Raw genomic sequence first — 16,678 nt, 5'->3', positions numbered from 1 at the left:
TATGACTGACTAATAAAACGACTTACAGACGGACTGCAGTACTTCATTGCCAGCATACAAACCACCCAACTGATCGATACAAACACCAGTGAGTCAATAAACATGAAAACTATGTCTAAGGTGGGGTATCTGAAAGGAGATGACCAGCTTCACCTCAACATATCAACCGTGAAGGGCTACAGCGAATCTGGCGAAGAACTCACGTCCCCCAACTTACCTAAAGCCCAGTGTTCGAAGAATACTATCTGCACTGATTGTCTCCCGTCTGATATCGCCGATGAAATCATCATAGTGCAAGGTGTGTGTGTGTGCTGAGGTGATTTGGGGCTTAGCTGGTGTACAGACACACACACACACACACACACACACACACACACACACACACACACACAGAGATACATTTATCTATCTATGTAGATATCTGTCTATCGGCTAAACACAATAACTGAGACGCCTTGTTGAAGCACCATCTTTTTCAAAAGACTGAAACACCTATCTGAAGCATCATCTTTTTTCAGAAGTCTGAGACGCCGTGTGTGTGATGTCGTGGCAGGTGACATCTATTTCGTGGCTGTAGCTTCGGTCTACGACAGAGACCGGGACGACGCGTTGGGGTGCGGGCCCATCCGGACCTCGTCAGGAGCCGACATGGTGCAGGGCATCCTCTTCGCCCTGCAGAAGGTCAACAATGCTGACACCGGCATCTTCAGGGGAGGCAAGAAGCTTGGGGTGATCATCCTCAACGCTTGTTTCAGGTAAACTGTTGCTGTATTTGTGTTTGCATGTGATGTCCAGCTCGTGTTTGTACCTTTTTATGTATTTATTGTTGGGCCAACAGCAAAGTGAGAGATGTATTGTCAGTGGATTCTCCATTGCAACAGGAAATTATTTACAGCTTAGTCTTTTGTGAAGGACTATGACTATGAAACTGGGATGCAAAATTGCACTGGTTCTTAGTACTGCAGCCTTGGAGGTTAGTTGGCCTTTGGGAACCACCCCAACGCCAACTGTTTTAAAATCCTCTTGGCCAAGAGAGTGGAGTTGTAACTTGGGAAAGACACACTACACAATAAACAAATTCTAACCCAGATAGTCGGGACGACAGTTACCTCCTCTGCTGTTCTGATGGTCATAGTCGAACACGACTGACTATCATACATACATAATACCCCCCACGCCTCCATCCCTCCGATATTCCTTGTGAATCAGTACACTCAGTAATAAGGACATGCTCTACTCCATGCTATTCTAAACCACGACGACGACGACGTTAGCGATAATGAAATTAATTATCAACGACAGTGATGTAGCGACGAGCGCGAGATAAACCTTACGATACAAAGAACGATGGCTGCAACAGAGAGGACGATGATGACAACAACAGCAGCGACAGTAGCAACAACAATGTACAAACAAGTAACAAGAAGAAGGAGAAGAGGTAGAAGCAGAAGAAAAACGAACGAGAAGAACAAGAACAGAAAAACAATAGGACAGGATACAGAGAAGTAGTAGTAGTAGTTGGAGAAGAAGAGGAGGGGTGAGAAAGTGGTGGAGGAGTAGGATGTGGATTAGGAACAGAAAAAGAATAAGCAGAAGAAGGAGACCACTGATCCATCGAAACATTTATATTTTTCAGAGAAAGAAAAAGCAAAAGCAGATTGACAAGTCCAAGAGAAAAGAGCAAAGCAACACTCATGATAACTCAGAATGATGCTCAGTGTCCCTTTCAGCCTCGCCACAAGGGTGGTATACCCTACAGTGTTTACTTGTGGCCAGAAGCAGCCCCCTCCTCTGTTACACTTCAGTATCATTCCAAACCAAACCGTTGCTTTCCAGATTACCTTTCCCACTTTCATTCCTTGATGTAAACTGGCCTTAAAGATTCCCAGTTGAAGTTTGTAGCTGGTGAAAATTTTTGGTAGAGACTGTATTGGTTTACAGTTTATATTTTATTTGTATTTCAGTTCTGACTTGTTTATGCTACATTTGCAATGCACCTATACATGCCCCAGTTCACAAACTACGCTGACGAAGACAGACCCCCCCCAAAACGAAAACTTTGTTCCAATGTATACTAGTTTGGGCCGTGTACATTAAAAAATGTGCAATTTTCAGCTTTTCAAAAGCGTGATTGTCCTTTCAATCTTTCAGAGAGCTGGTGATCAAGCGGAAGTTGATGGAACTGTACAGCGGGAAACTGATGCTGCCTGACGGGAGGAACAGCTCCGCCATCTTGCCTCACATCGCTGGCTATCTGGGCGCTTTCTACAGCACCATCAGTGTTGCTGTGTATGAGGTGACTGACTGTTTGAGCTGTGCCTGAGGTGACTGACTGTTTGAACTGTCTCCCATTCTCTCTCCACTTTCTCCACTGTTGGCTCACCTTAGGGTGGGAACTGGATGAAAAAAGAAGCGTGTGATTTTTGTTAACCAAGAGCGTGTCTGTTTCTGAAGTGTATGACTTGTCAAAGTGGTGAATATATAAAATACGCGTATGAGCTCCATATTACATTAAGTCAGACATATTCCCCTCCTCAAATTATTGGTTGGATGGTAATATGTGTGCAAAGGTGGATTGTTCGGGGGGTTATTGTATACGTATATACTTTGGGGGAAGTGGGGAAGGAAAGAGTGTGTTTACCAAATCATTTATGGACACCAGTGATGTCATAATGTGATATGTTGTAGGGAAATCTGTGTTTTGGAAATATGAGATAGCTTACCGTTCTGCGACGGAGGCGAATGGGATTCTGGAAGATTGCGGATTGTAATTTGATAGTATTGCTTCTGGAAGACAAAAATCTTCAGTGAAGGAAAAAAGGTCTGTGTCAGTGTGACTCTACACGAAAGCCAGTCACACATTGTCTGTGTCCTTATTTCCGCCTCTGCTATTCGGAATGTTTGCACCCGCTGCGATCTGTTACTTATGAGCATTGTGTACTTACCACATTGCCAAATGCTGAACAAGCAAAACTTTTTTTTTGCTAATTGCAATATACAACAGACTGACAAGAACAAAAGAAACGTTCATATAAAAGTCTCTTGGTGAAAGAACTAAACGAGGCGGTCAATAAAGACCGAAAGACAGCATGGAAAACAATCAACAATTGGCAGACAATGGGAGAACGAAACGAATTCAAACATCGATTTTTTTTCTTTTTCGAAAAAACGATTTATCAGTCTGCCTCTGCATTTAAGCTTGATGTCACACATTGTATATGTCTTTACATTTAAGCCTGATGTCACATATTGTCTATGTCTTTACATTTAAGCCTGATGTCACACACTTTCTATGTCTTCGCATTTAAGCTTGATGTCACACATTGTATATGTCTTTACATTTAAGCCTGATGTCACACACTTTCTATGTCTTTGCATTCAAGCCTGATGTCACATATTGTCTATGTCTTTACATTTAAGCTTGATGTCGCACATTGTATATGTCTTTATATTTAAGCCTGATGTCACATAATTATTGTCTGTCTTTGCATTTAAGCCTGATGTCAGACATTGTCTACATCTTTGCATTTAAGCCTGATGTCACACATTGTCTAAGTCTTTGCTTTTAAGTCTGATGCTACATATTGTCTATGTCTCTGCATTTAAGCCTGATGTTAGGCATTGTCTATGTCTTTGCATTTGAGCCTGACGTCACACATTGTCTATGTCTTTGCATTTGAGCCTGACGTCACACATTGTCTATGTCTTTGCATTTAAGCCCGATGTCACACATTGTCTATGCTTTTGCATTTATCCTGATGTCACACAGTGTCTATGTTTTTGCATCTAAGCCTGATGTCACACATTGTCTATGTCTTTGTTTCCGGGTCTACTTGTTGGAGTGCTTGCACGCCCTACGAAATGGCACCTGTGAGCATTGTGTTCTATCCCCCCATCCTTCAGTCCAGATCTGTGTCCTTGCCAGGTGCTGAGCAAGGTGGCTCAGCGCTTTGTTCTGTTGAGTCCCACCAACACCAGTCCCAACCTGAGTGACCGTGAGAAGTATCCATTCTACCTGAGACTGACCACCAAGTCTGATGAGCAGGCCAGAGCTATGCTGGACATTGTTCGCAGACTCAAGACTTCCTACGTGCAGGTCATCATATATCTGTGTACCGTAATAATGTCTTGTAGTCGTTGGAGATGTCTCTGTGTGAAAAAAGAAGGAAGAAAAAACAACAACAAAAAACAAAAAAAACAACAACAAAAAAACAAGAAGAAATCGCGTTGGTGCCACTGTGCAGCACCACCCAATTTCTATCTTTCCATGTGTGCATGTATATGTATCCCCCCCCCCCGCCCCCCTCCACAGATACACAAGTTTTTTTTCAAGTTTCAAGTTTTAATCATCCTTTCACTCCTATTGAAGTATGGAGGATTACTGCAAAATAATGTTTTCATTTCCAGAACAAGCTATTTCCAAATACACTACAATTTCACATAAAAGTTGAGAAAACACAAATGTCTTTTAACTCCAAAAGTGTAGCTAGGCAACATTTGCGGCTTTTTTTTGTTTTTTTTTGGAACATATCTATTTCGTAACTGATCATTATTGGGACATTCCATTATAAAATAAAACTCATCCCCAATCACATACTTGTAACAAACCTTACAAAGCCGTAACTCTCGTAGTATGCCTTTGTGTCTCCCTGTTTCTATTTCCAGCTTATGATTACTACTTCGTAATCTGAAGAAGCTGATAACGTAATTATCAGGCACTTGACATATTTTTCTCTACCAAATCCACTTTTGAAATTTCGATAAAGCAAACATTTACTACTCGCCTCCAGAACATGTCTCCATAGATTTTGAAAACTATCTCTCAAAGCAATGTTGACATTCTTGCAGAAAGATTCTCTCTCTAAGAAGAATTGAGTGTCCCAAACACAGTCACGCCCTAATTCTATTAAAATTTGTCTGATATAACTCATCCATTTTGAAGAATAAACACAATTTCGATATAAATCAAGTAATATCAAATATATTTTTCCAAAATATTTTTCTGTGTTTGATATCACTAAGCTTGTCCAAAATCGAACTAATCTCATTTTCACTAACACACTAATTGAATAAATACCAGTTTCTCCATAAACAATTTGGGTTATAGTATTCCTGTTCAGTTTGAACAAGCGTTTCAAAAATTTCAATTCTAATTTTTCAAGTATATCTACATCTTCATAACCCCATATTTCTGCACCATACAACAAAATAGATCACCACACACACACACACACACACACGCACCTCTCTCTCTCTCTCTCTCTCTATATATATATATATATGTGTGTGTGTGTGTGTGTGTGTGTGTGTGTGTGTGTGTGTGTGTGTGTGTGTGTGTGTGTGTGTGTATTTCTTTTTATCGCAAGATTTCTCTGTGTGAAATTCGGGCTGCTCTCCCCAGGGAGAGCGCGTCGCTACACTACAGCGCCACCTATATATTTCTTTTTTTTTCTTGCGTGCAGTTTTATTTGCTTTTCTTGTCGAAGTGGATTTTTCTACAGAATTTTGCCAGGAACAACCCTTTTGTTGCCGTGGGTTCTTTTACGTGTGCCAAGTGCATGCTGCACACGGGACCTCGGTTTATCGTCTCATCCGAATGACTAGCGTCCAGACCGCCACTCTAGGTCTAGTGGAGGGGGAGAAAATATCGGCGGCTGAGCCGTGATTCGAACCAGCGCGCTTAGATTCTCTCGCTTCCTAGGCGGACGCGTTACCTCTAGGCCATCACTCTACTAAAATATATATCCCTCTCTCTTTATCTAAAACCTAATCTCTTTCTATCAAACCTAATCATAACTAAGTAACTGACAAAGTGACTGACTGACTGGCTGACTAACCGACTACTTAACCAATCAACCAACCAACCAACAAACCAAGCCACGAAGTCACTACTTAACTTAAAAACTGATAATATTCTCTCTAATCTTCACTATGTGCCACCCCGCCCCATACCCCCAACACTCCCAACGCAGCCTAATATCTCCTACCTCCCCCACTACCCCTCAGCCCACCCCTTCACCTTCACCCCTCTCTCTCTTCCCCCAGGTGATCTATGATTCGGAAGATGACTACTCCTCGGGTCTGAAAGAGGCCATCGTCGAACTGGGCCACCAACCTTCCTTCAACGTCTGTGTCATCCAGAGCATCAACACCACCTACGATGACGACCATCTCGTAAGGGTGAGTGTGCTTGCTCTTGGGTAGGCTCTCAGGCAGGGCAGGGCATTCAAGGCAAGGCAAGGCAAGGCAAGGCAAAATGTTTATTCCTTGTGCCCCACTGTGGGCATTGAAACATTACATACATTCATCTTTTCCAGATACCATTCGAACAAAAAGAGTGATGTCAAAAGAACAAAAAGAAAGGAAACAAAGAGAGGGAAAAAAGCTTATTCGCGCGAAAACGCAAATACATATCAATAAGTATTTTTTTCCTTAGCAGTTGACATCATTCTTGTCCATATCAGCAGGCAAAATTTTATCGAAAAGAACTACAGCCAGAAGAAAGAAATGGTTTAAGTTTTGACAATATAGGGGAGGAGAAGGAAGGTTTTTTGTAAGTTGATAAAATCTTCTTTCTGCCAAACGAGGCTGTCACCGGAGATCTCTAATGCTGCCCATCTTCTACCGCTTTAGCTCGCTTGCTTTCTTCCAGGTATAGCCGTTCTCCTTCAGTTTCTTTCTTTTCTCCACCGTTCTGTTTCAAGGCCTGACTAAGCGCGTTGGGTTACGCTGCTGGTCAAGTATCTGCTTTGCTGATGTGGTGTAGGTATATGGATTTGTCCGAACACAGTGACGCCCCCTTGAGTAACTGAACTGAACTGAACTCTACCGTTCTGTGCCATGTCTGTATCGGTCTTCCTCGCGTGCTTTTTCCGTTTGATAAAGGGCTACTCTTTTGAAAGAGGTTTTTAGACTGGAAACTAAATGGTTTAGACGTTCGTTGATAAATTTTTGCTGACATTATCTTGTTTGATTTCGGTTTTCTTTTTTGTTTATTTGATGTTTATTTTCTCCCTCCCTCCCTTTCTGTCATAGAAGGAGGTATTTTTTTCTTACTGTTTTTCTTCCTTCCTTCCTTCGTTTCTTCTTACCTTCATTTCTATCTTCACACGAATATTTTATGAAGAATCATGCACAGCTCTTAACACAAAATAATGGAGCAGCGAGCTAAAAGCACTAGATGCGCTGGGAAGAAAAATACAGTCCACAAAAACAACGTATCTGATTGTTGTGATCATTGCAGCAACACCATAGTACTTGCATTATAATTAAACTTTATAATCATGTCTTAAGATATTAGTACGTCACTGTTAACCACAGCAAAATCCATGCTAATCAACAGAAACAGCTATCCCATTACGACCATTAATGCTAACACATTTTATAAGGGCTTGGGGTGGAGTGGGGCAAGAAGGAAATGATGTAAATAAACGAAAATGGAAGACAGAAAAATCGGGGGGGGGGGGGGGGGGGGCTGAGAGAGAGAGAGAGAGAGATTCTCTTTTATTCATTGTTCAGGTCCGACATGATTTTAAATCAAGGAAATAATGAGACAATGACAGGTATCAAAGACGCCAGTCAATTCTATGCAGCACGGAGTAGAATAATGTCTGAAGAAAAGGTGACAGAAGGGTGGAAAAGAGCGGGGGAAGGAGTGGGTGGGGGTGTTGACAGTGACGTGTAAGATTTGTTCCGAAGAAAAAAAGCAACTCAGACATACCTCAAACCTCTACCCCATCCCCTCTTTCTTTCTTTCTGTATTTTGTTCACCCAGGTACGCGAAAGAATGCTGCAATATTCCTGGGTGTCTGTGGTGATCGTCCTCCTGCAATACGAGCACGTAAGGAACTTCACGAACATCGTGACGACGGCCGTGAAGCCCGGGCAGTTTGTGTTCATCGGCAGCGAGACGTGGGAGAGACGGCAGGAGCTGATAGACCCCGTGGACGGCAAGGAGAAGAGGCTGGAGGGGTCCCTGGTGCTCTACCAAGGTCTGCCCGTGGACAAACAGTTTGACGACTACTTCAAGCAGGTCACGTGACAATTATTTCTTCTCATTGGCTTATTGTCTATTTCCTGCAAGGTGATTTAGAACCATACCCATTCGTTGATTCCAACACACATACGCATGCACGCTCATTTAATGGGTGTGGACAATGGGTGAGGGAATGGACAATCACAAGGACCAGTCTTTGTCGAAATCCTTGCTCCAGTTATCATCGGCCACCGCTTTCATGGGAATAATTGTTGACATGGACTTTAAGGAAACGGAAGGATTTAATAACTTTCCTGTTCTTTTTTCTTTCAGCTGGATCCTTTTAGTTCGACGAATCCCTGGCTGAGGTACTTCTGGGAGGCGGCAGAGGACTGTTATTTCCAGGACAGCTTCGAGAAGAAGGACAAGACTCCGTGTGATTTGGGCAAATCGGGCGACATGAGGAAGCTGACCCGGAACTATATGCAGAGCGTGTGGGTTCCGTTCTACATCATTGGTGTCAAGGTGTTCGCTGAAGGGTTGCACAGTGCTATGATGGCCAAATGCCAGGTAGGGGAATCATTTGCTTAGTTTTCTACTAATTCCATTGTTTACCGTTGACCCTTTGATTAACATAAACCTCGTGTTTTTTCTTCTTTTTTTTTCAAAAAGCTGTTTCGATTTGTGAGATGAATACAGAAATTCAGAATGATTTTTTTGGTCTTGCATTCTGGCTTAATGGTCGATTATAGAGGAATGGACGATTTGATGCAGGCCCTGTCACTGTGCGACCAACTGACAGCTGAGGCCTTGATCCAGCACCTGAAGGAGGTCCGAATGGACATCACAGGCAACCGTGACCCGCATCCTGTCTTTGATTACAACGGTGACGGGGGGCTGGGCTATGATGTCTACCAGGTGCAGAGACAAAACGGCAGACTGACTTACGTCAAGGTATGTGGTGCAGTGGAATCTGCCATGACAGGTGCGATAGCTGGGTAGCTGGATCGATTTGACTTTTAGAATCCGAGAATCCTGGCTTCAATCAGTCTGTCGCCGTACATGTTCTTTTTTCCCGCGATATCTCATACCGATCTCTCATACATATAACACAAGAAGATAAGATAACTTTATCATTTCATTAAGGGAAATAACATCAGGTGCGGCAAAACAATCGTAGACAATCACTAAAAAACCCCACATCAAACATGACTTAATTAAAAAGAATCAATAACATATAAGGCATTCATACAAAAAAGTATTGTATATATTCGCTTAATTAAAATGAAATCAATCATTAATGTAAACACATTGAAATACACCAAGGTTAACATTGCATGTATTGTATTGCACATTGATTAAGATAAGATAACAATAACTTTATCATCTCATAAAGAAAAATTACATAGGTGCGGTAGCGCACACAAACACACGCAAAAAAAGAAAAAGAAAAAAAGAAAGAAAAAAAAGAAAGAAAAGAAAAATCACCATATGTGCTGATTTGCTAGTGTCTCAATTCCATCGTGCACATACACAAGCAAATGTTCAAATACGCTTGTTAAATACCGTGTGATCCTTGTCAGCTTTCGGTGGATAACGGAATTACGTACACTATCTTGCATGCGTGCCCCGAAAGCGGAGTACAGCTTTCTAAAAGGAGGGGAGGAGGGGAGTAAAAACGGTCAAACACGTCGGCACTCACTCGTGGATACGTGTGAAATTGGGAGTAGCCGCCCACAAAAGCAGAAAAGGGGGAAGCGTCTGCCTTGTCTTGTTTTGTTTTGGACAATGTGTACTGAAAGGCAGTACATAGATATGTTATTACCGATCATACACGATGGACATACATTGCACTGACATTACGAATCAGTTACTTGATCCTCATGGTCTTGCGTTTTGTGGGTCACATTTTTTGTCATGTGACTGGAGAACATGGCGGACACACACACACACACACACACACACACACACACACACACACACAGTAGAACAATGAAAAAAATCCGACGACAGCTCAGCCTGTTTCCACACGCTGCACAGACTGTCTGTGTCTGTCCAGGTGGGCAGTTACCTGAACGGCATTGGCAGCCCGGCGATCTCCCCTCCTATCCGACATCCGGGCACTGCCTGACACCGGAACAATGCCAACACTGCTTCCCTTCACCCGATCCATAGTAAGTCAGACTTGATTCTTCTTCATCCAGACATGTCGGCAGTCAATGGAGTTGCGTACATTTTGGCTTTCAGAGCATCATTTCTTTTTGGGAGGAGAGCATTATTTCTTTTCTTCAAGGTGGCAGGATGGTCAACACTTTATCTGTCAATACTGTGTCTGTGAGAGTCTGGGTTCAAATTCCGGTCTAGCACTTGCTTCTTCAAAGTATGACTACAAAACCAAACAGAGGGTCCAGTCATTCGGATGAGAAGATGAACTGAGGCCCCGTGTGGAACACTGAGAGAGAGAGAGAGAGAGAGAGAGAGAGAGAGAGAGAGAATGAATGAATGAATCTTTATTTTCCAACGGTGAAGACATTAGCACTTTGGCCGACTTACACATCTGCCGTTGATCTAAGAGATACACAAACACATAGGCATATAAATGTTGCTATACTTGATACATGTATAATGTACAAGTATAGCACAGCGTCAAACTGAGAGACACAACATCGCTCGAGAGAGAGAGAGTGTGTGTGTGTTCGTGTGTGTGCTTATATATATCCATCATTAAATATGACACTTTTTCTGTATGCAGTGCCGCCTGTCCTCCTGCTGAGCCTAACTCACATGATCCACACCGCACCGCTTTCATCGTCATTATCGCCATCCTCAGCCTTATCATCGTCATCTGTGGCATCGTCATCGGCGTTTATTTCTTTCGTCGTCGTAAGACCTTGGGCAGCCATGGGCCAGCATCTTCCCTTCGACGGCTTCAAAGTCTTGGTAATAATGTCTGTCTGTGGACTGGTGGATGGTTTTTGTTTTTGTCAGTGCGTGTTTGTGGGTATGCAGTGTGTGTGTGTGTGTGTGTGTGTGTGTGTGTGTGTGTGTGTGTGTGTGTGTGTGTGTGAATGAGAAAAAAAAAAACAAGGAAAGGAGAAGAAATCTCATATTTGATTTTCAGATCGAATACACATGCGCAGACAGCGTTTTCATTTAGTAGTCTGTTAATGAATGACGTATTCATTCCGAATGGGTCTGCATTAGTAAGTTTTTACACTACCCCCCCCCCCCCCCTCCCCAACACTCACATACCGAACATCCACAAACATGCATTCGGAGTCTCAGGTAAACACCCAAAAACACAGTAAAACTTCCCCTCCCGTATCCATACCACCACCGTGACTCCTCAGAACCGTTCACCCCAACACCCCTCCCCTCCCTACCCTCACCCTCCACGGACGCACTCCAGTAGACTGATGCTGAGATCAGAATTCTCTCTCTCTCCCCTCTCTTCGCTTTCTACCCTCTTCGTTCTCTCCTCTCTCTCTCTCTCTATATATATATATCCCCTCAGAAAAAATTCTTCTCTCATTCTCCACTACCTATGGAGTGTTATAAGCGCCAAATTACCATTTGTGCGACTGTGATTATAATGTGCACGCTGTATTGATGTAATGATGTCCCCCTTTGTTTTGTTTTTACTGTTTCCCCTTCGAGGGCCGGATGGGGAAATAAAGAAGAAAAAAAAGCATTGTCTCGCTTACTCTGTTACCCCCAGAAAACAACAACAACTTTATTCAGTTGAGTTCTCTCTCTGTTTTTCCGGTGTGCAGACGGCTCAGAAATGAGTCCGGTGCCCGAATCAGGAATAGGGTTCAATCGCCTCCACTCTACACCGTCCTCCATCTGCTCCTTATGTGCCCGCAGCGTGGGCGGAGGCGGGGGCGGGGGTAGCGGCGGAAGTGGGGGACCTCGGGCGCAAGAACAGCCCTACGAGGACGTCCAAGACCACCGCCACCACCACCACCATCACAGCTTCAACCACAGCCACAAGCCCCCAAACCTGCCGGAGAAATCTGGGCTGTGTAAAAGCCCCCCATACCCCCCACCTCCTTCTGACCATGGCGATGACGACTCCACGGAATATGAGCCTGGCTACATCCATGGCATCGTTGGGGATGACGCGCAGATGCGTGCGGCGCGTGGTGCCATGGCCGGTCCACCCCCAGATATCGTCTTTGCCAACGAGCTGTCCTCGGAGTTTGTGACCTTTGAGGAAGGAGTCGAGGTTCTGTCTGACTGAGTGGCGGCTGTGTGATGGGTCATGCTTATACAACAACATCTCAGTTCAAATCTGGGAGTAGGGGGTATGGTAAGGTTTTGGGACGAGGGTGGAGGGGGCTAGGGGGGGTGGGGGTGGCTCCTTGAAACACTTCTGTACAAGTCTGCTTTTGTGGATATCTAAATATTGGCGTGTGGTGGTGGTGGTGGTATATGTGTGTGTGTGTGTGTGTGTGTGTGTGTGTGTGTGTGTGTGTGCGCGCGCGCGCGGTTTGCCATTGATACATTCGATTTGTCTTCCGTGTTAGTCTTGATCATATAGTGCACTGTGTTGTTAATTTTTTGAAACCTTCTTTTTTCTTCCCATGTTGATGTCAATTATTGGTGCTCTGGGCTCTTGTGCTGAGGAAGTAGACGAGTTTCCTTGTCTTCCAGCAAGACGCGGATATAGATGAAGTGGTGGAGGCTGCAGAGGTGATGAGAGCGGATGATGTTGTGCGGTCATCATCCCTCATGATTTCTGAAGTTGTTTTTTTTCCCTAGAAATCCTCACGACTGTGGCTTTTAGAGGTTTTTTTAGAGATGTTAAAAAAATCCAAATGCTTATACGCTTGTTCGATCTCCATTCCATGTTGTATCCCTTGTATCAAGAGACAAGTTAACGTGCTGAGTTGATATGCGCTTCCTAGATCTCCGTATTGTATCCCTTGAATCAAGTGAACGGTCCACGTGCACTTCATGTTGCTGTGTGTGTGTGTGTGTGTGTGTGTGTGTGTGGGCGCGCGCGCGCTGATTCACGTGAAGCCTGTTTCTGTGTCTGAGATCGGAATTCAATAGAAACGTAGCTCCCCCAAACAGGAAATTCCAAAGTTGGACTCATTGCAAGCCTCTTCATCTAGTAGACTGTAACATCCATGCTGAATCCTTTCTATGTATATATACTTTTCTGTGGTGGACCCGTCTTACTCCACTGCTGTTAAGATGTAACCGTGTTTTTTTTGTTTTTTGGGTTTTTTTTTTCATGGCGAACTGTATCCATATGTATGTAAAAAGTTCCTTTCCATGTGGATTATTTCACAGCATCTTTCGCTGGCATGCTTCCTTCATCTGGTATATGTTCGCGTCGTGTTCAGCAAATTTTCCTCTGATTTTGTTGTATCGAGAATCCTTGAGCACTTACTTACAAGTGTTTTTTTTTTATTAAATGGGCAGAATATGTCAACTATCTTTCAACATGTAGTTTTGCTCATGCTTCGATGTCTTCTGCAAATGCCTTCTACCTCCAATCCAAGAATCTCCCGCAATTCGTTTTTATTGTACATATTTTGTATTTGGTGGAGGTAAAAACAGGTCTTCTATTTTGATGATTATATGTATGATTTATTACGACAACGATGTATGTTTCAGAGACTGAGATTCAGATTAAGATGGTTTATTCATATTGGCCACAGCCCCTTTTAAGTGGGATATAGAGTAAAATGCTGAAGTCATACATTCAAAAAGTCTTCATGATGTAACACATACACTTCTCCTTATGAGTGCCTTATACAGATCAAGAGAGCGAACTCATTGACAGTCTTTTCATTTGTTGATGACATTAACATGATAAGTCTAAACAGGCAAGGGTATTGACAATATTCAACTGGAAGTATGTTTCAGGGAGAGAGAGAGAGAGAGAGAGAGAGAGAGAGAGAGAGAGAGAGAGAGAGAGTGTTCGCGCGTGCTCATGCGTTTGTTGTGAAGGTCTACGCTGCATATCTTTCTCGAAATAATCATGCAGAGAAATCCATTTGTTATTTTACTTATTTGTTTTACCTTTGAATAATAAAGTTGGATTTTTTTCCCGCAAATTTTATGTTTCGTTTTGTTTTATTTTTTGTTTTTAGGAGAAATAGATAGATAGGTAGGTAGATAGATAGATAGCTCGCTAGACAGAGAGAGAGAGAGAGAGAGAGAGAGAGAGAGAGAGAGAGAGAGAGATCTGCATGAAATGGGTTATGCTCTCTTTTTAGGAAGACTTAAGCCAGGAAAATGGAAACTTTCTGGGTCTTTTTTCAAATCATGGAAAGGCGGAGGGTAATGTTTTAGTTAGTCACCTTCTCTCTTTCCTTTGGTCGAAACAGTTGCACTGGATGTCTTTGCAGTACAGAATCCATGACAAATCAACTTCTGTCCTTGTGAAACTTCATCTACCAACTTTGCAACCAAAACAGACAGACCCACAGTTAAACAGATACATAAATATGTAGCTAAAGATATATATATATATATATATATATATCGAGAGAGAGAGAGAGAGAGAGAGAGAGAGAGAGAGAGTGGGGAGGGAGAGAGAGGGAGAGACAGAGACAGAATATGAGAGGCAGATAGAGATTCATATATGTATTGATATATGATGACACACACACACACACACACACACACACACACACACACACACACACACACACACACACACACTAAACAAATGAATAAATAAGTAAATGAACAAATCAATAAATAAATAATACGTTCATAGCCAAGCACATTCTGCGACTTCGCATATAAATTAAATTGACAGTAAGTCTATTCCTCATCTTTTAGCATACGTTTCTTCTTTATGAACAGATTTCATAACTATACTCTTCATTACACAACTGCATTTAAAATAGGTCTATAACTTTCTACAAACTTCTGCGTATATGTTTTTTACAGGCTTGACAAAGACAAACAAGAGCCTTCTTTCCCTTTGCAGCCAAATGATTTGTGCCCAGTCTCTCTCTCTCTCTCTCTCTCTCTCTCTCTCTCACACACACACACACACACACACACACACAGAACAATGACAAACCTTCAAGCTCGACAGTTTCAGGCTGATGCCAATTTCTCCAACTGCTCCTTGCTATTCTGTGAATTATTTAGACACACAAAAGAAGTTTCCAAAAGAAAAGAAGTCGAACAAAATTTTAGATTACATGTAAAATAATGCAGGCCTATGAAACAAAAAAATGGACATGCGCACTACAACTGAGTTGCCGTTGTCGTTGGAAAGTGATTTTAAAACAAAAACGAAAGAAAAGGATGTTTTGTTTATATTGATTCACATGTGGGCTAGGCTTCTGAACATAAGAGACTGACACAGGCATTCAGTACAGGTCTTTAATGCCAAATGACAGTGTGGATACCGGTTTGGAATAATGATTGAAAAATGAATCAGTTAATGATTGGCCTGTATGTATGTATTATATATATATATATATATATATATATATATATATATATATATGTGTGTGTGTGTGTGTGTGTGTGTGTGTGTTAAAAAGTTTTTACATTTTCAATATTACATCTGATGCACCACTAAAACCACCAACAAAACACCAAGGCAACACGACCGGACTACGAGGCAACACGTCAAGTAGACTTTGACGTAATCCTGTGTCAAACGTCATTGTCGTGATCGTCATGGATAAATTTTGATGTCCAGGTCCAGAAAGGAAGTCGTGACTCAGACACAACAATGAGCTTAAGCTGAAGAGTTGGTGCTTGTCCAGAGTGTATAGACTGCTCATCCACAAGATTTACAGTGGGCTACCTGAGGACGAATGAAAGTTGAAATGACGAGACAAGAAACGTGAACTCTTGAGAGGAGTGCTAAGTCCAGACAGTAGGCTTTTTTGTATTTCGTTATTATTGTTATTTTCTTTATTAATATATAAGAAAATAGGCTTTTGGGCGAATTCTTGAAACTAGATTTATAATTAGATCTATCATTTATAAAGGATGCTTTATCTTTTTTTTTTTTACCATAACGTTTCGGTTAAAACCACAACACTGAATGGTAACGCATTTTAAAAACTTTAAGATACAATGAATATAACACTTAAACTGATTGCGACATTTCAAACGTGATAAGAGTTGTTAAGAACTAAGATAATCTACTGGCCATCATGCACACTCAGGAATTCAGACACATATAGGTGTCTGTCTCTCAAATTGCTGTATCTGCCGCTCACTGTCTCTCAGTGTGTGCGTGCGTGCGTGCGTGCGTGCGTGTGTGTGTGTGTGTGTGTGTGTGTGTGTGTGTGTGACTCTATCACATTTTCAAACATGCGCGCTGGCGCTTGCATACACATAAGCTGATAAGATTTTTTTTAACAGACTCAATCATGATTATATAACTTGAAAATTCAAAAACAAAATTCACAAAACATAAGAAAACAAAGCAACATGATCAAGAGCGAATAGAAACGCCACAGGAACACCCCTTCTTTTCCCTGCTGTCAGGGCTCCTCTCCAGCCTCCGAAGTCCTGCGGGGGAACACTGTACTGTGCTGTTATATAACATTCCTTCGCTTTGTCTCACTGCCAAATGAGAGCAGTTGTTAAAACAAACAAACAAACAAAACAACAACAACAACCAAAAAAACCAACAACAAAAAAGCACTCCCCCCAAAAAAAACACCCCCCCCCAAAAAAAAAACAACAAACAACAACCCCCCCCCC

General features: G+C 42.3%; 2 protein-coding genes across 2 annotated transcripts in view; both read left to right on the top strand.

Moving 5' to 3' along the window:
* Positions 1-10,867, top strand: part of LOC143299032 (uncharacterized) — a 33,202-nt gene extending 22,335 nt beyond the window's left edge. The window contains exons 9-18 of the mRNA XM_076612116.1: positions 121-298; positions 554-755; positions 2,152-2,296; positions 3,926-4,096; positions 6,046-6,180; positions 7,775-8,032; positions 8,309-8,545; positions 8,750-8,929; positions 10,035-10,149; positions 10,728-10,867. Of these exons, the coding sequence (XP_076468231.1) occupies positions 121-298; positions 554-755; positions 2,152-2,296; positions 3,926-4,096; positions 6,046-6,180; positions 7,775-8,032; positions 8,309-8,545; positions 8,750-8,929; positions 10,035-10,106 (1,578 nt within the window). The 3' untranslated portion in view covers positions 10,107-10,149; positions 10,728-10,867. The remainder of the gene's footprint in view (positions 1-120; positions 299-553; positions 756-2,151; positions 2,297-3,925; positions 4,097-6,045; positions 6,181-7,774; positions 8,033-8,308; positions 8,546-8,749; positions 8,930-10,034; positions 10,150-10,727) is intronic.
* On the top strand, positions 10,734-14,031 carry LOC143299033 (uncharacterized). Its single transcript, XM_076612117.1, has 2 exons — positions 10,734-10,915; positions 11,749-14,031. The coding sequence occupies exon 2, from the start codon at positions 11,760-11,762 to the stop codon at positions 12,216-12,218; it is 459 nt and encodes a 152-aa protein (XP_076468232.1). The 5' UTR covers positions 10,734-10,915; positions 11,749-11,759; the 3' UTR covers positions 12,219-14,031.
* Positions 14,032-16,678: the final 2,647 nt, after the last annotated feature.

The sequence above is a fragment of the Babylonia areolata genome, chromosome 24 (genome assembly GCF_041734735.1).
Source record: "Babylonia areolata isolate BAREFJ2019XMU chromosome 24, ASM4173473v1, whole genome shotgun sequence".
Lineage (NCBI taxonomy): Eukaryota > Metazoa > Mollusca > Gastropoda > Neogastropoda > Buccinidae > Babylonia > Babylonia areolata.
Note: the sequence above shows the minus strand (reverse complement) of the source record. Positions and strands in the feature narration are given on the sequence as shown.

Bases quoted from the DNA above. Each gene is read 5' to 3' on its own strand.
- LOC143299033 (XM_076612117.1), top strand. From the start codon at position 11,760: ATGAGTCCGGTGCCCGAATCAGGAATAGGGTTCAATCGCCTCCACTCT.